General features: G+C 41.7%; 1 protein-coding gene and 1 long non-coding RNA gene across 6 annotated transcripts in view; one reads left to right on the top strand and one right to left on the bottom strand.

The window, feature by feature from the left end:
- The window catches only part of PCYT1B (phosphate cytidylyltransferase 1B, choline), a 44,166-nt gene that overhangs the window by 16,720 nt on the left and 4,799 nt on the right, over positions 1-22,647 (bottom strand). For 3 of the 4 annotated variants that reach the window (XM_065677254.1, XM_065677251.1, XM_065677253.1), the window contains exons 2-7: positions 15,286-15,385; positions 13,781-13,897; positions 10,474-10,625; positions 9,474-9,552; positions 6,761-6,903; positions 4,488-4,676 (exon numbers count right to left, since the gene is read on the bottom strand). In XM_065677254.1, the coding sequence (XP_065533326.1) occupies positions 4,488-4,676; positions 6,761-6,903; positions 9,474-9,552; positions 10,474-10,625; positions 13,781-13,897; positions 15,286-15,385 (780 nt within the window). The remainder of the gene's footprint in view (positions 1-4,487; positions 4,677-6,760; positions 6,904-9,473; positions 9,553-10,473; positions 10,626-13,780; positions 13,898-15,285; positions 15,386-22,647) is intronic. The other variant, XM_065677252.1, reaches the window with a different exon arrangement.
- LOC136013444 (uncharacterized) lies at positions 977-22,217 on the top strand. 2 transcript variants are annotated; one of them, XR_010612251.1, is made up of 5 exons: positions 977-2,677; positions 6,793-7,001; positions 14,467-14,724; positions 18,224-18,321; positions 20,152-22,217. It is a non-coding gene; the product is annotated as an uncharacterized LOC136013444 (long non-coding RNA). The 2 variants fall into 2 exon arrangements; XR_010612252.1 differs by lacking the exon at positions 977-2,677 and adding an exon at positions 2,689-2,785.

The following is a 22,647-nucleotide window of genomic DNA, read 5'->3' as shown; positions in this document are numbered from 1 at the left end:
AAACTGATGCTCTGAGAGCAAAATAAGTTGAGGTCTGAGAACAAAGTACTTGTACAGGATGTACTCTGGTTTTGCCTGCTTGGGTTGCTGCAGGCCACAGGCTTGCTCAGCTTGAGTTTTCGTTTTGTTCCTCCTCCCTTTCCCCTGCAAAAACCCTGCTCTGTGATGACCTTCCTCCTGGCCAAGGAGCATGTGGCTGTCCATCTTGCTCTTCCTCCTACTCTTTGAAATGCACTATTCCCTGCCAGCAGAGGGGTGGATGCAAGGTATTCCCATCCAGTGTTTGCTAATCCTGGGAGCTAATGACTGAGCACAGCTACAAAACTTAACTGTTCCTCTGTGACCTCCCTCACACTGTTTTTATCTTTATCACATTGGCTTTTACTAACTTAGGTTTTAGAGCCTGGATGTTGCTGCAGTGCAGAACTGGGCTGCCTGGAGTCGCACTTAGCAGCACTCACACACAGACCCATGGCGTGTAACCTACCCCTGCACTCCTTCTGGGTCCAGAATAGTCAGGGCTTCCTACAGTCTCAGTCGTTAGCAGATGGTGGTTGCTCCTGATAAATGGTGCCAGGAAGCATTTGGATGGGGGGAGGGTTTCTGCTGCTGAGAGCTGTGAGGATGTTACCAGGGCTGGCAAAGCTATTAAAATTCAGTGGCAGGACTGCAAAGTTGCTCTCTAGATCAGAGAAGCTGAGGTTTTGTTGCTTCATTTGGTCTGTGTCATCGTCCCACTGAAGGTAACCCCCAACAAAAAATATGATGTTTGATATGAAATATCTTCTTCCTGAACAAGCAAACCACTGCACTGGCACCTCATCAGTCAGCCACTTCAGGAAACATTGTGATACTTCATGCTGTTGTGGTACCGGTGCTGGGGGAGACTGAAGTGTCCCAGCTTGGCTGGTATGTCATGTGGCAGAGGGAACTTGCCTCTACCTCAGGTTGCGTGGTCAAGGGATGGAAAGGAGAATCTCCCCTTCCTGCTAAGGTCCTCAGCCAGGCTGTGCAAAGAGCTTGTTGCTTGAGCAAGCTGGTGCACTCACACCTTCAGCAGGGTAACTGCCTGCTCAGTCCTGAGATAATGCTTTGCTTTTGGCAAACTTGCTACTGGGCAGAAGTATTTTGCCCATTTCTGAATTTTATTGCCTGCGTGTTGACATTCTTTTGGTTTATGGAACAAGTGCCAGTTGGGCATTGCAGAGAAGCTCTGCACTATGAGGGTGGTGAGGCACAGGTTGCCCAGAGAAGCTGTGGCTGCCCCATCCCTGGCAGTGTTCAAGGCCAGGTTGGACGGGGCTTTGAGCAGCCTGGTCTAGTGGAAGGTGTCCCTGCCCATGGCAGAGGGGTTGGAACTAGATGAGCTTTAAGGTCCCTTCCAACACAAACCATTCTATGATTCCATGACTGCTGCTTTTGAGCTGCTGATTGTTTCAAGGCCGTGCTCAAGTCCAGGCTGTGGACACACGGTGTGGCCTAAACGCTGTCCCTGGGTTTGAGTTGCAACCTGCAGGATTTATCTGAACCCTTGCTGATGTCTGAGGTGATGCAGCCGTTTGCAACCATCCCCAAGTCCCTCTGTGCACTGCATAGAGTGAAGCCAGCCCTTTGAAGGTACACTCCTGAGGGAGACTGGCACAGAAACCCTGCCCTGTGAGCTTGGTTTCTCTCCGCTGACCTATGTGCAGCTGCCTGCTCCTATGTGTCTGAGAGGGGGTGGAATGAACCCTACTGCTTTCCACTTCCCCGGGGCCATGTCTCTGCCATTAGGGTCCCCTAGTGTGTGGTCGTCCTCTCATGCCAGAACATGTGACTCTCTTGTAGAAAAACTACACACAGGTGGGCAGAATTGCCAATGAATTATAGACATCTTGACATTTGAAAACTGACATTTTGACCTTTTTCACAAATGGGCATTTTTCTGTGGGCTACGTGGCCCTTTTAGAAAATTGATGCTAGCATAAAGCGTGTTATAATAATTATTTGTGAAATAATAACAGCATATTAATGGCATGCAAATTACCAATCTAGGAATCCAGCATGCCCATAACGATTCCTGTACTTTTAATGTCAACATTAAAAGCAACATGTAACTAACAGTGATAAGGCAAATTAATGTTAATAACAGTTTTGACACTAATAGCAAGTTATCATTATTTTAAAAGTCTTTCCTGTTGCCAAGGCTCAGAGCATATTTAAAAAAGCCGCACCACCTCTCAGCTCGCTGTCAGTGACGCTTTTCCTACAACGCTATCAGGAGATTTCACTCCTCTTGTTCTTAGCAAAGGTCTCTGCGACTGCACCAGATTCCCTGCCCCGTGGTCAAATGCTAACTTGTGAAACAGGAGGCCACCCCCAGCTCTTAAGAGACTGTTGCAGAGCAGCTTTTCTCTAATCAAATTTGGTAAAATGTTCATCAGCAAAGGGCTTCTAAAAATGCCACCAGTGTGCAGAGTTGAGTGGGTAGAGCCAGGGGATGGGATCAAGGCTTTCAAATTCTTTTCCTCTCTCTGCACAGGCAAACTCATCTCCTCTGAGTTTCATGTGCTCTGTTAACATTAGTTTTATTTATCCAGCACCTATGGCCACAGGACCATCTCACATGAGGACCAGTCACCAAGCTCTATGGAGAATAACTTAGAGAAGAAGCTTCATGTGGATGTGGTCAGTGCAGGTGAACCTGGGTTCTTCATCAGAAGAATTGCTCTCTTCCCAAGGAAAATAAGCTATTTGATTATATGGCTGGGACTTACGTTATTCAGAGAGCACCTGCCTTTGCATGGTAGGTGTTGTAAAGAGATTATAAAGATGCAGTTTCTGTTCTGAAGCCTTCACAGCCTACTTTGAGAGTCTTCTCAACTGAGTGGTAATCAATATGGCATGTCATAGCAGAGAAGAGATGAGAACTCCAGTAAGAGGCAGGCACTATGTTATGTGCTTTAGTGGCACTGAGTTGTGACACACCTGTGGTGTGGGCTACTTAATTCACCACAGGTCTGTGACTCTTCCCGAGTGTTTGTTTATAAACAAAACCTCTGCTATGATCCTTTTAACACAAGGTACCTTTTGTGATGGGAAGTTGTTCAGGTATGAACTCATAAAGACGGACCTGAGAGAACATTATGTGTGTGTTGACTCTTCATAATTATTCCAATAGTATCTGCTTCATGTTAGTCCTAAACAGTTTCTTGTGGCTTGCTGCCTTTGTTGACACTTTGCCTCAAACTGTAATCCATGAGCAGTGAAAGCTTTGCACAAGCCTCCTGCACAGGGTTTGCTTTCAAGTGAGGAGGCAGATGCCTGACTGTCTGCGTGCCATGGTCTGAAAATGTACCTCTGAAGCATCCTGCTGTTCTGCAGGATTATTTGTCTAGCTCTTACTCTGCTCCCCTCAGTTCACCCTGCAGTGCTTGCTGCTCTCCTCCGTGCTTGCTCACATTTCTTTGAACAGAGCAATAACTTCACTTAGAGCTTGCAACTAGAGCAGCACATCTGAGATGATGCCTGTACTGGAGGGTCTGGCTGGGGCTTGGGCTTTCTCCAGAACACAGATGCACAGAGAGAGCTTGTTGGAAAAGGACTGACTCCCAACAGGAAGGCCTGGGAAGGCCTAAGAACAAAAAAATTCTACATATAAATTAAGCTTTGCTACTGGTTTCAATGTAGCAAGGGGAAGTAGTACAAAAAGACAAAGCTTCTCAAGGCTTTGGCAAGCTAGCAGAACTGAAAGATGGGGTCTAGGACTCTTCTGGGGCTCTGAAGTGTCACCAACTCACCGCTCACTCGGTGCCTGACTTTGGTTTGAGCAGGTGAGGCCCCAGAGTTTCTCCACAGAAGGATGCTCTTGGAGACCTTCCACTGCCTTTCCAAGTCACCTGGGGGCCTTTGGTGAATGGGCTTTGTGGAGCCAGCATGTACCAAGGAGAGCTTTTGAAGTGCTTCAGTTCCTAAGCCTTCCCTGCAGTCAGTCAGATGAGCCCGGCCACCTGATGTGTAAAATCACTTCTTGGAACTTCAAATCAGTAGTTTTTCAAGTTAGAAAATTGTCATCTTCTACTACTGAGTACAGAGCATGAAAAGAACTTTTGAAAAACTTCTCGATGGTCTTCTTTCCCTCACCACTTCCAGTGTATAATCCCTCCCTCATGTCTGTGTGGTCCCATTTAATGCTAATAGGGACAATGGACTGTATTAGCCTGTTTGCTTGTGTATGGATGTTACATAGCTCTACTGAATGCAGTATCACATTCAGCATCACACCTTGACAAAAGATAGAAATTATCCACAAAGAAGCAACAGTCAGAAGTGGCAAATCCTCCCACTGCAGTATTGGCATGCGGTATTGGATTCAGCAAGCAGGCCTGGCATTATCCTACTGTGCTGGCTTTCAAAACAAAGACTGCAGCAAAAGAATCTGCTCTTGATCTGTGTCATGGAGGAGAAATAAAAGCCACCCAGACTTCCTAGAATTGCAGAGTACCTACCAAGGCTCCATCGGGTCCAAACAGCTCTAAAAAGTTGCCAATAAACTCCCTGGACTTTTCTTCCCATTTCTGAATGAGGTCATGGCTCTTCTCCTCCACCTTGTAAACAAATTCTTTTGATTTTTCCTCCACATTCTTGACTTTTTCTTTCATTTTGTCGACTTGGTTTTGAAAGCGGTATTTCTTCTCCTGTTTTAAAAGTGCAGACAGAGATTAATACATAGGGACTTGGAAATTAATTAGCCACTGCCAGCTGAGAAGAAGAAACAAACTGCATTAATGTATCCTAATACATATGGCCTTGGTTAACTATTCCCATGTTATTTTTATAAATGCAAATGTAACATTTGTGGAACGAAGTGCAGAAGGTACATGTTGAAAAGACAGTGCTGGGTGATTACTGTATTTAACCCACTGCATGACTCTTTCCATATTTTCAAACTGAATGCACTTTGAAAATTCTATGACTCTTGTGAAGGACACAAGTGACAACAGCTCAAAATTAGCAGTAAGTGGAAGGCAAATCTCCCTGGGTTTCCTAGCAAATGCAGCCTGCTTGCTGGCCTGGGTGTTAACTTGGACCAGAATGCCTCTTTGGTTGGGCTTCTGCAAAGCAGAAGCAAAACTCTCTTTAACGGCTTCTGGTTGCAACAAAGATGTATGTAGGCCAGTGCCTTGTGGCCAGCAGACTTCACAGAAAAAGGGAGTAAACTCCTAATTGACCAGTAATGCAGAAAAAGAGAGGAACAGAGAAGATGATGTTAGGGAGCTTTCATTGGGCCAAGCTTCTAAAATACTTCAGGTTAAAGGGCTTTTGTCTCGAAAAGCTTCTGTACTCTGCAAACATACACAGCTAATGCTGTGCCCTTGAAGGTGTAATGGTCTCTGTAGCAGCACAGATCACTATCAGCTTTTAATTTCCTTTGAACTTCATTTAATGGGCACTTGAATTTACTTTTAAAAGAAGTAATGTTTAGTGCTGAGGTGGGGTTTATTCTAGCTCATGAATCTCTAGAAGAACTGTCTTTGCAGGCCACAAGGCCAAACAAAATCCCCAAGGTCCAAAGAAATCAAACTCATTTTACACCTAATAGGGGATCAACCCTTCCTTTAGTGAGGAAACCAGCACTATTGTGCCTTGTGAAATCCTGTGGTTTTAGCCTTGAAACACAAACAGTCTGTGGTGCAAATAATTATCTCTGCATTTAAATTACTATTAGCTAAATAACCAACTGCCGGGAGAGACTTCTGAGGCTGGGGAAGTATAGTTTATGCAACAGTATCTTAACCTCAGAGCAGCTAAAGGGTAAATTTGAGAGCTCCCACGTTACATTTAGTGCAGCATGCCTGAATTTAATGGATATTTGCAATAGTGATCCTTCTGGGTGAAGTACTTACAAGCAGGATTTGTAGAGGTGTAGAAGGCTAAAAAAAAAAAAGGCCAGTGAAATAAAAATTTATGCCCTGTGATCTGTTATTTACCTGTCAGACTTAAAAACAATAATCCAGTGCACAAAACCCTTATGAAATGGCACAATTCAGTCCATCACAATCAGGCTGCTGCAAGTCAGCCCAATTACAAGGGAGATTTCAGTTATGTGGGTTATCTCAAGGCCTTAAGACTTGAAACAGAAAATGAAGGAAAGTAAACTCATTTCTGTCAAGTGTTTACTCAGTGGAGTGTAAGGTGCAATTCTGTACATGGAAGCTGAATAATTTGAGCCATACTTTCAAATGGTGCTCTTGCCCTACAATTGTAGTTTCTGATTTCTTCAGCATCATTTATGTACCAGCTACAGAACACACTTCCTTGTCCTTTAAAAACCATTTCAGCTTTGTCTAGTAATGGCACTGCTCAGTGGTTGGTTTCATGGACTGTTTGTTGCAGTGTAGAGGAAGTTTGGATATCACAATCTTTGTTTTCTGTGCTGTCTTCTCACAATGGGAATAAAGAGATTGTGTCTTGGTTGAGCGGCTGAGAAGCCTGCAGTGGTGGGGTGGGCTCCTTCCTAGTCTGTCATTAAACCACCTACAGCTCAAGGAGGAAGGGGGAGCAGCAGCTTTGTTACAAAAATAAGAGCACAACATAGAAATGAAGCTGCTAATTAATAGGAGCAATTAAAACAACCCTCAGCTTACCAGTTTCTTTTAAATTAAGTTCTTCCTAGCTATTTTAAAAGCAGCAGGAGGAAGATATTATTTCATAAGCTTTCCTCTACATTTGGGGTCCTAGGAAGAGTGTCTCAGAGGCAAATGCAGATCCGTGTACTTACATTTATAAAACTAACATTCAGCTCTTTGGCAGTGTATCCTCGTTGGAGATTGCGCCTGGCATACACGTCGTAGTCCCGCACGATCCTTGTGATGATATCAGATGTGGAGATACCTTCAGTTCTCTGTGTTGGTACAAACATTCCTGAGCAAAGTGGGAAAACAAAGCCTGCTGAGAAAGCCCACTAGGATCAGGCGCTGCGGCAGGTGGCTGAGGATGAACACAGAAACACCTGACCAAAGGTAAGAGACTTGCAATTCTACCTGTCTTATTCCTAGTTCTTTCCTTTTGTTCCTGTGTGAGCTTTGGGAAGGCAGTAGAAGACACTGAACTGCTGTACTATTAATTTTCCCTCAAGTCTTCAGAAGGAAACTTCAGAAAGGCTACAACTTGCCCTCTTCACAGTGTCAGCTATGATGTGGAAGTTATTAGACTGGCAGGGGCTCCCAAGCTGGGAAGGCTAAACCTCACAGCTGTGGCAATTCACTGAGCAGTTCTTTCCATAAGTGTATTATTTAATGTTATATAAAAGAGCTGGGGGTTGGCTTCCACTCATGTTATCAGTAGGGCATTTGCTGCTTTCCTGCATATTCCCACTCTTTCCTCCACTCCTGCACTGCACCACCTGACAGTCTTTGTTCTGCTGAGTAAAACAGATCAGCTTCTGGCCTTGGCCAAAGCCAGGAAGAGCCTTCAGGTAAAAGATGCATTACAAGAACTGGTAAACACCGTGGAGGTGCCAGTAGCTTGTAACAGAAAGGTGAAGCATAATGGCAGTGTGAACAGACATGGATATACCACAGGAACTGAGGGTATCAATCTCTATAGCCCCCATTTCATGTTCATTGGGCCATGCCAGTAGCTGCATAACCTCTCTCCCTGCTCCAACAGATCAGTCCCTAAGAAAACTGGCCACTTATTAATAGTGCTTGTATTTTCATCAACACAGCTGGGGTATATACTGCTTTTTAATTACTCCTCATCGAGACAGAATAACTTGAACTGTTAATGCAAGTCACAAAGGCAATAATAGCAGAGTACTAGCACACCTTAGTTTAGTAGTTATTTAGTGCTACAAAAGAATTACTTCTCTCGTGGGTAATTGCAACATCAAACTGCTGATGAGAGGGAGCTGTGAGATAAGACTGGAAATGGTTTTGCAAAAAAAAAAAAAGAGGAGTGCTTTGTCTTAAAAGTGTGCTATAGCTACCAGCAAATTAATCCTCCCATGTTCTTGAAGTAGACAGGCACTGCTACCTAATTTCATAGGGTTAGAAAAAGATCTGGAATCAAGCAGCTTAGCAGTCTCTTGTGACTAACTGCTATGTGATAGTTTTTCTTTCTGATCTCTAATTAATACTCTGCTAAAAAGTAGATTATTTTAATCATGAGCAGAGAGGTTTCCCTGATCGTGCTTTTCAGGCTTGCAGCAGTCACTCAGGGAACTATTTTTGGAAGCAGTGAAACCCACTTTGAGCCAGAAGCCTTTATAGGTAAGAGCTACAAGAATACATGAACAAAATCCAAACTCTACCCTTGCTAAAAAAGCAGAATTGATTTTAAGAAAGTTCACAAACCCATGTATGAGAACACTACCTTTTGTCCCTGATGTTGCTTTCATATGCTTCACATGTTGGACTGATTCATGTTTTCCAAACTAACTGTTCAGATGTGCAGATGTTTAGTCAGCGCACAGTTTTCCAGCTCACCATCCCTGTGCCCTCCCACCCACTGAAGAAAGTGGGGAAATGGGACCCCATGGGACTCTGCACAAAGAGCTCCACAGTTTCCATCTGCTTCTCTGCTCCCCAGCAACCTGGTGTGGAAAAATGGGAGTACTGAAGTCAGCTGGTGCTGGCTCTGAAACGGTAGGACAGCAGTTCCCAAAGGGTTGCGAGTCCGATACCACAGTGAGGTTTGCAAGTAGAAAAAGATCAAGAACTGCTGCTATAAAAAGCTTATTCTTGCAGCTCAGTTCAATACATGGTCTACTCCTGTCATTGTATACCTTGAGAAGGTCACTTTGCATGACAAGTTTGCTCTGGATGTTTTTTTAAGGCTCAAATATACATGTTTTTGTATACAGAAAGAGGATTGATTTGCTGAAGTTCAAAGCAGCACCTCTAGGGAGCAGGAGGAGGAAGGTATGATCAGTTCCTCCTCTGGCACTGTTTACTGTGTTAGGATAGCTGCTGCTGGCAAAAGTGGATTAACATTATCTCCTCAGAATTAATTCAGCTTCCTTGAGCAGTGAAAAGAACCCACAGTGCAAAGCAGAAGTGGATCCTGGTGACTCCAGAAGGCTGCCTATGCTTGCCCATATTCAGGACTGGGCTGTGTCAAGGAGTCATCAGTTCACAGTTACCAACAAACATCTGAAGTTGGCTGGGCTGCTGTGGGAAATAAACTCATTTTCACCCACTCAAAGCTTTTACTCAGGGACACATAAAATGCTTTAAAAATCCAGATGGGACTGTTTCATGACAGATCTGAATGGTTTCCTGGGCGCTATGGCAGGAATTCAGCTAAGGACATTCTTTGTGGTTTTACAAAGTGAATCTTTCCGCTGGAATCAGCAGTACCTACTATTAGGGTGTAAGAGAATGTGATATTATCTCTACTGCTTCTCTCCCAGCAGTTGTGGTCAAAAGGCAGTAAAAAAGTTTGAGCTGAGGCTGAAAATGAAGGTGCTAAAAATGAAAAGTTGCCCTTACCTGCCTCCTTTATGTGTTTGTATACATCATCCGAGCCAGCGGAGGAGTATGGGATGTCATCGTGGGCTACAAAGTCAATCTGCCAGTGAACAGAAGAAGAATCACATGCCACCATCACTGAATTCTGGTTCAGTAAGGGGTTGATGTGGAGGATCATCTCTTTTCTCGACTTCAGCTGACTTGCTTTTGACATTCTCATCCTAAAGCCATCACCTAGAATATTGCACTAGATTTAGGCCTACAACTGCTGTGTTGCATGATCAGTATGAAAGAACAGAAAGCTTGTCTGCAGAAGCACTGCCATGAACACATCATTCTGACTGGCTCTGTGTGACACTGTAGAAAACTGAAGATGCCCGTTCCTACTTTTGTTGCTACTGGAAGAGCTAAGACAAGTGGCAAAGCTTTCAAAACCATGGAGGCAGGATTCTTTATTCTGCCTCCTTAGGGCTGTGTGTATATACGTGTATACCTAGTACGGTCTTTTTGTCACCCAATGATGTGGGTACTAACATATATCTGAGTTATTTATGCTTTGTTAAGATTCATATATATTTCAAGACAGTCAATAGCATGTAAGAAATTCTATCCTGCCTCTAAGGGGACACATGACATTTTTCTGTATTTCTGGCCAATTATTTCATCTGTTGACATTAATAAGAAATGTGTCTTTAATTTGGGACTTTAGTCACTATATGATAACTTTTGTGGTTTATGAGCTCCTTCCCTGGAAGTCAGTTTGTGAATAATTCTTCAGTGTTACTTTGCCACTCAAAACTCCCACTACAAGAATCATCTCAGTGTATTGAGGAAAAAAAAAAAAGGCAAGACAAACATTTTCTGACAGGTAGAGGCAAAATCCATCATGTACAGTGTTTTTTTCAGTGACTGAAATTAACTGAATTAAATAATTTGTTACACCTAATAGGATTTCACAGACTTGCTGTTAATTCTCAATTAGTCTACAAAGGGGAAGGGAAGAATAAGGGGAGAAATGTACCTTATGTTTTTCAAGGAACTCGGGTGTCAGCGTCCAGGGTGCATCTCTGATGACCTCATCCACATAGCGACAGTGTCTGAGGGCTTCATATCGCTCAGTTTCATTCATCACAGTGAAGCCTTTGAATTTATGAGTTAAATCATCACTGCAAACTGAAATATGGAAGTATCAACAAAATGGCTCCACAATAACTAGAATTAGCATAACCAGAAGCTGATTATTTCTTAATAATTCCATTAAGGACTCAGTTACAAGCTTAGCTAATTTTGGGGTGCTCCAGGGCATCTGAGTTCTGCTCAGGGTTAGCAGGTACAACCATAGACTTCTGAGAGAGCCTTCCCTTTCTGCACCTGTAGCCAGAGGCCCAGTGATATATTGTTGAACATCTCTGGTGGTCCAGTATGCCCATGTTAAGGCAACTCATTCCCAGTGGGGATTTCACGGGCTGTGAAATTTCAGGGGCAATGGCTAGCACTTTAGAAAGAGTTCAGAAGTGCAGTTTTGGCAATCATAGAATGTTTGCAAACTTAACAAAATGGTCGAGGCAGGAAAGCGCCACAGGACATCACTTAATGCAACCTCGCTCCTTACAGCAACGTCAAACACAGCAGATTGCTCAGGGCCTCATCCAGCTCAGTTCCCAAAGATGGAGACCCCTCAGCCTTTCTGGGCCTCCCCACTTTTTGTGCTTATGTAAATGATACTCTAAATGATGAACTTGCCAACGAAGGTTTAAATCACAGCAGAACAGTTTCTCACTAGACACTGATGGAAAACAGGCCATGGCACATTTTATAGGAATCTGCTTCTGAATTTAGGTTTGAGTTCAGCAGGTTTCACAGAAAGAGAAGTAAGGCTTGTGCCGTGTTTAAATAGGAAATCACAGAAGGAATATCCATAGAAAGGACTGTGAGAAGCCCTATGCCCTAGTGGAATGTGCAAATTTAAAAACCCGTAAATCCTGTGTCCTTACCTCTCATACTCTGTCCTTAACCTTAATACTTTGTCACATTGCTTTTAAAATGAGGGGAAGCAACACCCATGGTTACCAGAGGACTGTAAAAGTTGGGTATTACCTTTCTATGTTTCTCATAATGTTGCATAAAACAGTGACCTGTCCCCACTGTAACTGTCCAATATTACAGCTACAATAGTCATTTGACACTCAAGATGGAATAATGTGATACCCATTTATAGCTTGGTTGACAGTGGTGGTCCTTCAACACAGGTCAAACCTGTGCCTTTGGATCTCACTTGTCCGTGACACTGAGACAAACAGTAAATAAACTTGACACGTGATAAATGCAATGTTATTAGTGCTGCAGGGAAGTGTGAGAGCAGCCCTACAGCTGCTTCTTTCTAATCTGAAAACATCAACCTATCAGGCAATGCGCTGGCAAAGATGCTGTCTTTTTTGAGATCTAAAATGGATGTTCTTGCTGTGATGGTCGTTAAGGACCTTTAAAGTAGGAAAAATGTAGGAAGGCTCTGGAGTGCATGCAAAATTCGAAGCCAGATAATAATACACATACGAATTTCAACTAGCAGAATGATACTCAATCCTATTATGTCATTTCTGATGCCTGCAGACAAGAAATTTAATGGAGATCAATGCATTTTCAGTAGAAAGATCCCGTCTGAGATTGTATTTATACTTATTTACAGCCTTTATGTCACCTTAAAGCTACAGTCTCCTGGAAAAAGGGTCTACTAAAATTAATGGAAACCAGTAATTTTTGCTTGAATTCTGTAGAAAGGTTTGATCTTATTTTTGATTACTTTCGTTAATGTGCAGTGCAGACACAATACCTTCATTTTACTTTGATTCTGTCATCCTGCTCTAATGACTGATTTGGGAAGGTATAAAGGTCTACTAAAAAATAACAATCGTAGCTCCAAATAATTGTCTTCAAAATGAGAAATAGAAGGGGTTGGTTGTGGTGCCCACAAAGACTTATGACACCAGTGCTTTTGCAGCACAAATTGTATGTAGGTGTGGAAAGGCACCCATTTTTCAAACATGCTAAGACACAGTGCCTTGCTGGGAAAAGGTGCTGATGAGTGCTGGCTGCTTTGTCCTTCACTCCAAAAATAAGGGCAAAATGAAGCTATGCTATGAATTTCAAAGGAGCCAGGCTTTTGCCCCAGAGCTCCTTTACTGATCTGGGACACCCCCCACTCCTTTAAAAGCAACAACAAAACCTACATAACTTGGAGTTTTTTTAAACCTCACAGTCTTGCACCCCCACCTGCTTCTTTTGCAAGCTATCTGGCTCAACAAGAAAACAAGAGTCATAATGTTTCCTTCATAACAAAGGGATGTCTCCTTTCCCTTCGAGGGAATTACCATATTTCATTAATTTACGAGTAAACCCAAAAAGTGTGTTTACAAGGAGCTTTTGCTTTTCCTCTATCTTGGGGTTTTTTCCTCCCCATTCAACTGATGTGGGACAAAGATGCGAAACAATGCATCTTAGAAAGTGTCTGAAGGCTGCATTCACATTTGCTTTATCATCACTGCTGTAAGCATTTGAGCAGCTGAAGGTTGCTGTGAAATGTTTATGCGAGGCATATCTGAGCCCCAAAGGTGCAGGCAAACTGGAACGAAAATGCATGTTTGTGAGGCCTCAGGAGAGTAGAGCGAGGCAGGAAAGAGCCACCCTCCGGTGACGACTCAGTCACGTACCAACTGCTGAACATCTGTTAGGCAGACATACAGCAAGAAAAGAAGATACTCATAGCAAAAATACTTATAATAAAGTAACCTGCCCAGGGACACTTGTGTGCTAAAATCTACTTTCAAATCATGACCTATATTTGGGCCTCCAATGATAACAGGCCGGATTTAGCTTCTCTCCTGATATTGAAGGCTGGGTCTGCGTGCACACACACTGACCTGGCAGGCAGGAGCCGTGGGCTGTGCCTGGCTGGCAGAGGGAATGAGAAGCCAGAAATAAATGAGTGGTTGATCTCATTCACTCGTCTCCATCTTTGAACAATTTTGAGTGAATAACTGAAAAAGGTAAATTATTCATATGGAGCTATTCTAAGTTCAGAGTCATGCAGGCACCTGCTTTAACTAAATGAGAATTGTGCCTGTACTGCTGAGGGCAGAATTTGACTTTTACTTTAATTGATGCAATTGTAAGATGTAAGTCATGGCAAATGGCCTATAGAAAGCCCCCAGAGTGAAAGTAGTATTCAAAGTCATAGTGTATAAACAGCTGAGGGTGTGGGTATGGCAATAACTCTCTGATACTGAAGCACAGAAGCAAAAATTCAGTGCAATAAATAACTCTGATCTTACCTCCTACTAATAAGTAGCTATTTGGAAATAGAGTTTTGGCTTGCATAAGAGCTCTAGCATGGCCAGAGTGGAAGAGGTCAAATATCCCATCTGCATACACTCTGACAGGTCTGTCAACTGTGGAGAAAGAAACACAACAGTAATTTTTCAGACCCAAACAAGTTGCACTTAATTGTACTGGACAGGCTTTTGTTCCCAGATGATTGTGGAGATTTACCCCAGTTCTGATGCTCAAAGGCACCATGGGTAAACTTGGAGTGTTTTACCTGCTCATTACTTGTTCTTCTGTCTGCTGTTTTCTCTCAGATTTAGCCTATTTATTATCATCCATCATCCCTATATTCTAATTTAGCAAAAATGTCATCTTCCTGCCTCATTCAGGGTTCCACCATATGTCTCGTTCTTCCCTCTCTGCCTTTCTAGTCAGTTCTACCTCCTGGATTTTTCTTTTTTTTTCCCTTATTTTTTCTTATCATCTCCCTTTTCCTCCTCTCTTGTCTGTGACTTTCTTTTTTCCACAGCATAGTGCTGTAAAAATGTATTGCTTATGTCTTCCACATAAACTTTCACTTCCCTTCTTTCATACTTCCACCAAGCTTTTCTTTCTAACAAGCCTATAATGTCTTTTTCTTACCATCCTCCAGCTATTACCTTTATAACTCTTACTTTTTGTACAACATCTTCAGCAGCAGCCTCCAAACAGAAAAAGGACTTGCTTTACCGAATGACACACCTGACAGCTGTGCCATTTCCAAGCAAAAGGACAGTGGAGATGAGAGCAACAGAACTCCGGCCTCTGTGGTCTGTACTTCAGTGCTACAGAGAGATGTCTCTGCTGTCAGGACATTCAAGGGAAAACACTGTTCCTTGCAGAGCTGACTGGAAAGCTGTGGCTTACCCCTATGAAGCGCACGCACTTTGAAAGCTTATTTTAAATAAGTAAAGTAAGTAAACAAAGGCACTTTTTTTTTATTAGTCTCTTGGAATTTAGGGGGGCTGAAGTATGTACTTAGGACTTTATGTGAAATTGTCCCATTTTTGCAGCCTAATCACAAATATCCAGATAAAGAAATTGGGCATGGTTTCTTTGCAGACAGCAAATGGCCTTTAAGGCCACTGAAGATCTGACATAACCAACAAGAACATCAGCGAAATAAGTTCTCCAGCATACAGGGGCAACGTGGGAAGAGAATCCAGGAGGTAGCCACTACCCGAAACAATTTGCAGGCTGTCTGAAGTGGGCTGGCAAGCCTTCCTTCCGACCAACATGTGGACATCCATGAAAACATCAAACTCTAACTTGAAATGTTTTCTCTTGTTTTTCCTCTAACAGAAGATAATGGCCCTGTAGTTGCTGCTTTCTTCCCCATTACCTGATAGCACCAGATACCAGGCTGGCCTTTCTGCTTCCAAGTGGAAGGCACAAGTGGGCATTGACAGATATAAGGGAGAGCCTGTGCTTTGGGGGCACCCATAGTCCTGCTGATGTAGCTCTCTCCACATACCTGGTGTTCCCAGGCGGGCTTGTGCGATGGTTAGCTTCTCATGGGGGGCTTGGCACTGACAGCTTGTTTCATCGGCAAATGGAGCAGGTGTTGTCAGAGTCTGGAAGGAGGAAAAAACACAAAGAAAATAAATATATTTTTCCATCAAGTAGTTAAAAAAGAACCATTTAGCTGTGGCAGGATGCTATAACCTGGCTTAATGCTGGTTTGTTCTCCAAGGTGTTTTGCTTTTTGGTCACCCCTTTTGGAGCATACACAATTCACACAAAGGTAGAATGATGAGGAAAAGAAAGCTTTCCAAACACATCATGCAACCTAATTCTTTGTCTCTATTGAGAAGCTCAAGCATTTCTGAGGTGGGTGCGTGTACATCTTTTTTTCCTGTTTGCAGAACAAAGTCAGGTTTGATGGCACAAGCAGCTTAATCCTTGGTTTGGTCTCAATGACTCCAAGGGCCCAAAATGCAAAATACGTTCTGCTACCTGTAAATAATAGCTGGGAAAAATAACTGGGATTTGGAAAGTTTCAAATGAGCCACCTCTTTATAAGCACCAGTTCTTTCCACTGACATCAGTGGGACTGTAGGTTGTTTTGTTGTGTTTTTAATCAGAATCTTATATAATTTTTAGGAGCCATTCAAAACAATGCAACCAGAAGCCCCACCTAACTAAAGCTAACCAGGCTGCAACTCCTTTCCCTGGTCTGACACATGCTGTAATTGTACTAATGCTCTGCGATCAGAGCACTACAAGAGTAATTGCTCTGAATAGCTTACAGCCTAAAGATACAACAGAGGGAGTAAGGATGTGTGAAGAATGACGTGGCATTATCTGTCAGGAAACTCGATTTCAGAAACTGTATTTTCTGCCCATGCCTATGTAGGATGTTATCAGCGATCAGAACCAGATATTTATTATCTGCCATATGGTCTGATATGAAAAAACATGCTTCTACTGCTCTTGGTTTGAAATCTTTACGAAATCATAGCTGAATTTTGGGTTGCTTTGTTTTTGTGAGATGAGGTGGTGGTTGAGACAAACCGAAGGAAATCTATCACTCACTTTGCCTCTACCACAATTTAACTGGGACCCTGTGGCCTTGCAGCTGTGGTTTGGTTGGGTTTTGACAGTGACCACTCGTGTGATGCACAGTTGTCATACCACTTTGAGTATCCATGGTCTATCATAACAGAAACTCTCTTGCCCTTTACACTTTCTTCAGCTTTTAGATGCTGAATGCTTTTATTCTCTTTAGCATCCCTGAGATGTTTTAAGACATGTCATGCCTAATTGCTGCTGACTCTGGGCTCACTGGTTTATTGCATCGAAAGCTCAGAGGACAGTAGTAAAACAACAGCAAAGGCTTAAAGATTCATATCCAGCTCTTTCTGCTGATTTACTATTAATTTTGTTTACTGAAAGCACTAAAATTTTTTGCAGATCTTTTTCCCCCCTCCATTTTTCTTTCCTTTTTTTTTTTTTTTTTGTCATCTCCAGTGTTGCAGGAAATCATCATCATTAGTATTTTAATGATGAAAATCACAGCATCTCTGTACAGACAAGATTAAAAAATGGAGAAACTATGACCAAGTCCAGGTTTCTGGGTTTTGTGGGCAGACACTGTTCATCAGGCCACCCATGCCGCACAGTGTAGAACATTACACATAATCATACCACACCAGCTCCTTTCTTTATTTTCTAAATACTGTCTTTTTGCTTCTGGCTTTGTGATCGCTGTGTGCTAACCTGTCTTTTCACCTCCAAGCAAGGTCAAGTTACACAGCAGCCCATACAGCCTGGTTCCTGCTGGGATAAAGATGAAGGCAGAAATGTTAAAACAATAATGGCTATGGTCTGAGGCCTGCAACTGGTAATCAGATCCTAGCTCGGCATAGGCTGTTTCCTTGGAGATTATTTGAAGAAAATAGGCCAGGTTTGCAGGAAGCTATCTTTCCCCCCTACCCCAGGCAAACACAGTGGTGCTTTTAATCCACGTAAATGCCTTTGCCACACTAAAATTTTTTCCTCAGCCTCTGCTCAATGGAGAACCACCTCTATAAGCTGCTCATCTGCCCAGCTTTTGTAAATGCTCATCATTAAAGTTCACTTTATGGCCAACGCCTTAGAACCAGACCTGTCAATATTCCCATTACCCAGTGACCTCTAAGTCACTGGATATGGAAATACATTGAATACAATAGATTAAAATCAGCAATATTTCATCAAAGCCACGTAGAGAAATGAATAAATACCATGTGCTGACAGATTAAGAGAAATACAGCAACAGCTTCCCAAAGAGTATCTATTTCATTTTATGTGGCTTAGAAAAAATGTTGCTGAGCTTAACAAAAAAATCTTACGAGTAAAATAAGATGGGATTTCAGCATAAAATAAAATATTCCAAGAAATTCCTAAATCCCAGAAATAATTTATCACACCTCTTTCAGTTTGCATATAATTGCTTGTATTCTTTCCAGCTTCTTGTCAGTATTAACTAGAATTGGGAGAAGACAGCAAGTAATTTACATAGCAGCTTTTTCATTTTTGTTAATCCATTAAATTACTTTTAGAAGTTTGCTGTAGTTTTGCCAATAATCAGATAGCTAGACAAAGACTTTGTGCAAAAGTACTTTTGTCTTTCCCCGACAGATTTTTCCCTTCATCTGTGCCTTCATTATTTTCTAGGCATTTACATTTTGCAATTAGTCAAGCAAGTCAAATTAGCCTTGTATTTTGGATCAAGGTGAGCTGCTGAGATCTGCATCATCCTGTAGCAGGGTGCTGCTCTACAGCCTACGTGAAAGTTCAGTGATGGATTATCTCATTTTGTTTGTTCAGTACCTGCCTCCTCCTTGTGTAATTTGGTATTTTTGTACTGGAAGCTTCAGTAAATTCATCCATAGTCACCTGTTCCCTGCCTCTATCTTTTCTCTCCTCAGTCACATTTTCCAGGCTGAAGAGCTTTACCACATTTATTTGTATGGAAGCTGGCAGGCAACTTTGATTATTTTTGTTGCCCTTCTCTGTTAAAAGCAAGGTGAGTTTTACAGTGTTTGAACTGATAATTCCTCTGGCTTCTAGAGCTTTAATAGATAGGAATAGAAAATCATTTACATGGTGCTCACGCTTTGTGGTTATCTTTGACAACATAAGCACCTTACACCTGGTGTCAGCAGGCAGACCCTACTTTCATTGAAGTAGACCAAATACTACATCATTACTGTATTATGAATACGCAGTGTCTAGAGACAGCCTATTACTTGTTGTAAATGGAGAGTCACTGTGATATTAGGACACGTTAGTGATACTTCAGAAAATGTTAAATGTCCTTGCAATGCAAGGACTATTTCCTGGGAATGAAGATGCTGCATTCGATTATAATTTAATTCACTTCCATCCTGTCCAATAACTCCTGCATATCAGAAAACATTCATTCTATGACAAGTTTAAATAGTATCTTACTTGCATTCTCACAATTTTGCAAAATAACTGAATGATGCTCAATAAACTTCAGGACATTAAAAGATGGAAGGTAGGTAAAAGGGGGCTTCCTAGCAAACACCTCACACCTTCATTTGCACCCAGTACCACCTTTGTAACTCCTGACTATATTTAGTGAGATGGAATCTCAAAGAGAAGAGTGTGGTAGGCAGCCCTGAGCTGGTTCTGTGGTGGGATACTTCGTGAAGAAACCCTAAGTGACAGCTAGAAGCAGCTTATTTTCACGTATATCTTGATGCTGCTGTTTTATTATCTTTCTTCATAGTAGCCATTTAACTCAGCCGCTAGTGAAAAAACAAACATTCGTAGCTTATGTTTCCAGTGAACTAAAAGGAAAGTGGCAATCGGTAGTGGAGTCATACCACCGAAATAACAGGTTAAAAGCACAAGCAGTTCCACACCCACTCTTTTTGTTTACAGGATATAATTAATTGGGTTATTGTTTGCTTGTTTTCCACGTTTGGTTATTGGTTGTGTTTTTTACACAGCAGCAAGGAAGACAGAAACAGTTTTTTAAATGAGCAAATGTAGATCCATCTATGCCATAGCGCATCTGCCATTGTGGCTCTGCCTGCAGGGTAATTGCGTGCACCATGTGCTAATGGAAGGTGCCAATCTTTAATTTTCTTTCCCCTTTTTTTCTTTTTAAATTCACACAGCTACACTACCTCCCTCACCACATGACATAGACAAAACTGTTGTCCTCTTTGTATTGTCATCTTAAGATTTTGCCATCAACAAATGTCTAACAAATTTTCAGCTCTTGAACCGCTACAGCCACATGGGCAGAACTTGGTAGAGCAGGCTGGGCCTGTGCTTTTAAAACAATTGAGCTGGCAGACAAATTTTGTGGGAGGTCTGATGCTGTAGTCTCCTTTTATCTCAGAGGCAGTATTTAAAACAGATAACTCATTTTACTGGAACAAATCATGTGGGTAAGATCTACTCATGTAAGGAAAGATTATTTTGGGAACCTGCTCCTGATGTTGGGAAACAATAATTACAGAGCAAGAAACACTGACATCAGTTTTAAGGCATGTTTAAAAGAAAAACGCTATCAAAACTCTTGAGAATGAATTAAAAATACATGCTGAATTTCTTAAGTATGAATACTCTTTGCAAGTGGAAAGACCGTGTAAAGGACTACCAAGGTCTTCTCTTAATAGTTCAGGGAGTGAACACAATGAAAAATTAAGCTCAGGTTGTCTCATATATTGCCTTTAGTAACCTTGATCCAAACAGTTAAATTTACGAGCAGTTAAGTTGTAACTGAATGTTACTGGTATGTGCCTCCAGGTAAGTTTTTCACAAACAATTCCAATATTAATGCATGTATCAAAAGAAAATCTAGCCTGTTCTCCCACAGTTCTGCTGACTCAGGGAAGTGGATGTAAACTAAAAACAGGGCAAGCTAACCTAAAAAGAACAATAACTTGGAAAAAAAAAAAAAAAAATCTGTTTGCAAACATTCCAAATTGCCTTATTCTCAGTTGCTCTTTCTGGGCTTTATCTTCAATCAAATATACTTTGTTTGTCGTTACTATTGTCAGTAATGATTAAGTGCATGATGCAACTACAAACTGAAGATATTACACAAGAAAAGCAGTTCCCACTGCATTCTCAAGAAGCACAATGATGTATATATGTACATATTAATAGATTATGAAACTAGAACAACTATTATATAATCTAGTCTAATATTTGCAAAAGGCCAAAGAATTTCATGACAAGATTCCTGCGTGACAGCCATAACTTTTGACTGAAGTGGAACATGCTATTCAGAAAATAAAACCCATCCTAGAGGTAGGATGGCCCCCAAGTCAAGCAGAACTCAAGTGAAAGAACTGCTGCTGAAACACCTCAATCTCCATGCACAGCAGCTGGAAAAGAATCTTGACCCTTGGCAGCTTACCCACCTGAGCCTGCTTCCTCCACAGCTGGAAGGAGCGCTGCATACAAGTGACTCAGGTAGGACCCACTGAAAGACCAAACTACAGCTAAGGTGGCATGCAGCCTATAAGCCTAGATGTCCTCTTGTCCTGATGGCTAAAGACCTAGCCAAGCTGTCAGATGTCCCAGCACTGAGAAGGGATATGCAGTATTTCAGGATAAAGAAGTGTGCAGGTCCTTCAACAGGGCACTGGTTATCACATGGAAGCCTGCAGACACCATGGCAAAACAAGGACATTGCAGCGGGACCGCAGAATCATACTGCCCATGGTGCATTTGCAGTTCAAAGCTGAATTGCAGGTGCTTGCTGGCCCACAAGTAATGCTGAGGTTTGGCCACAGTCAACAGACCAAAACCACGTAACCACTGCTCTAATGCCACTCTGAGTTCTATTGATCAAGCCAGAAAATGGAGATAATGTCAGTTCATGTGGTTTAGATTTCTAATACCCATTTCTTTTTGCTTGTACATTACTGTACATACCTGATGTATGGCATAAAGGACCTAACTTCATCTTTAATGTAAGCAAGGGTTAATCTACTGAAATCAACTGAGTGATAGCTAAACTATTGCATGAATCTGACCCAGTATTCAATCTCTACTTGTGCTTCTACATAAAGAAACTTAATGTCTATCATTAATTATTTCATGTCAGATGTAGGCCAGCATTTTGTATAAACCGTTACTCAAAACAGAGCTGTGTTGAAGCTAAAAACCCCACCACTTTTCCTCATGCACAGGAGGCACGTAATCTCTGCAGTTCCCCAGCTGGCAGAAGCACCCTGGGAAGAAGTATTTTCCCCACAGGGAGTGCACTGGGCTTCTCTACCAAATCCCTGAATCATCCAGTGCCTTTCACAAGAGCTTTTCACCTTATGCCATCTGTCTACGTGTGTGTAGGAAAGGAAAGCAGATTACATGGAACCAAAGGTATAAGCACGTATTGTGATAAGACAGTTCTGGCTGCATTGAGTGTCTATGCACAATCCTGGACGTGTGGTTATGTGCTTCACATACCTTTTGCCTAGGTGGTTTGTATTCGATTCCTAATTTTTTATTTCTTCTGTTCCATATCCATATATGTGTTCAATTAATTTTTTACATTTTATAGCTATGTTACATTATAATATTGTTTATGTTTTTGAGGAGGGAGCAGAGGGAATCTATTTACACTGATTTTCTTACTCCTTTTTAAAGATATGATGCAAATCTTCATAGTAATGACAACAGCACAGTTCAAGAAATTGGTAATATTCTCCTGATAAAAGCTGCTTCTAAAATAGCACTTCATATATACATTTGCCAGCAAGGAATGCAATACAGAGAACAATGTTTTCTCCCTGTTTTTGTGTGTCATTTGTGAATCCTGCAAAAATATCTGTAATTCTGCATGAATATGTATCTTCAGATATGGAACTATGACATTCCAGAACATAAACCAGTTGCATGTCCTTTATTATAATAAAGGGAAATCACAGCAGATTTTTGGTGTCTTTTAAGTGCAGCAAGATTTTTACATGTCCCCATGTGCCAGCCATATCTGGCATGTTTCTATGGGTTTGTGCTTTTATGTGTAGCCGACATTTATGAAAATGAAAACTCACCCAGAGTAAAATCCAAACTTGTAAAGGACCAAAAAGACATTTGGTCAAATAAAGTCATGTGGGGTTCCTTAATTGTAAGGCTATTTACATAGATATATATTTATTCTTAGTTCCACACTGAAGTAAACAGATGGCAGACCCCCTAAGTCATAGCATCACATGAGAGAGAAACAGATGAATGGGACACTTTTAAACCACAATAAAACCTCCTAAATGCATCATTAGCTCCTCTGATTAAAATTGCATATACTTTTCAGTGATACAGGAAAGATAAATAGGAAGATGTATGGAAGCTCATGGAAATAAAA

The sequence above is a fragment of the Lathamus discolor genome, chromosome 4, assembly GCF_037157495.1.
Source record: "Lathamus discolor isolate bLatDis1 chromosome 4, bLatDis1.hap1, whole genome shotgun sequence".
Taxonomy (NCBI): domain Eukaryota; kingdom Metazoa; phylum Chordata; class Aves; order Psittaciformes; family Psittacidae; genus Lathamus; species Lathamus discolor.
This window is presented reverse-complemented; position numbering and strand designations above follow the sequence as displayed.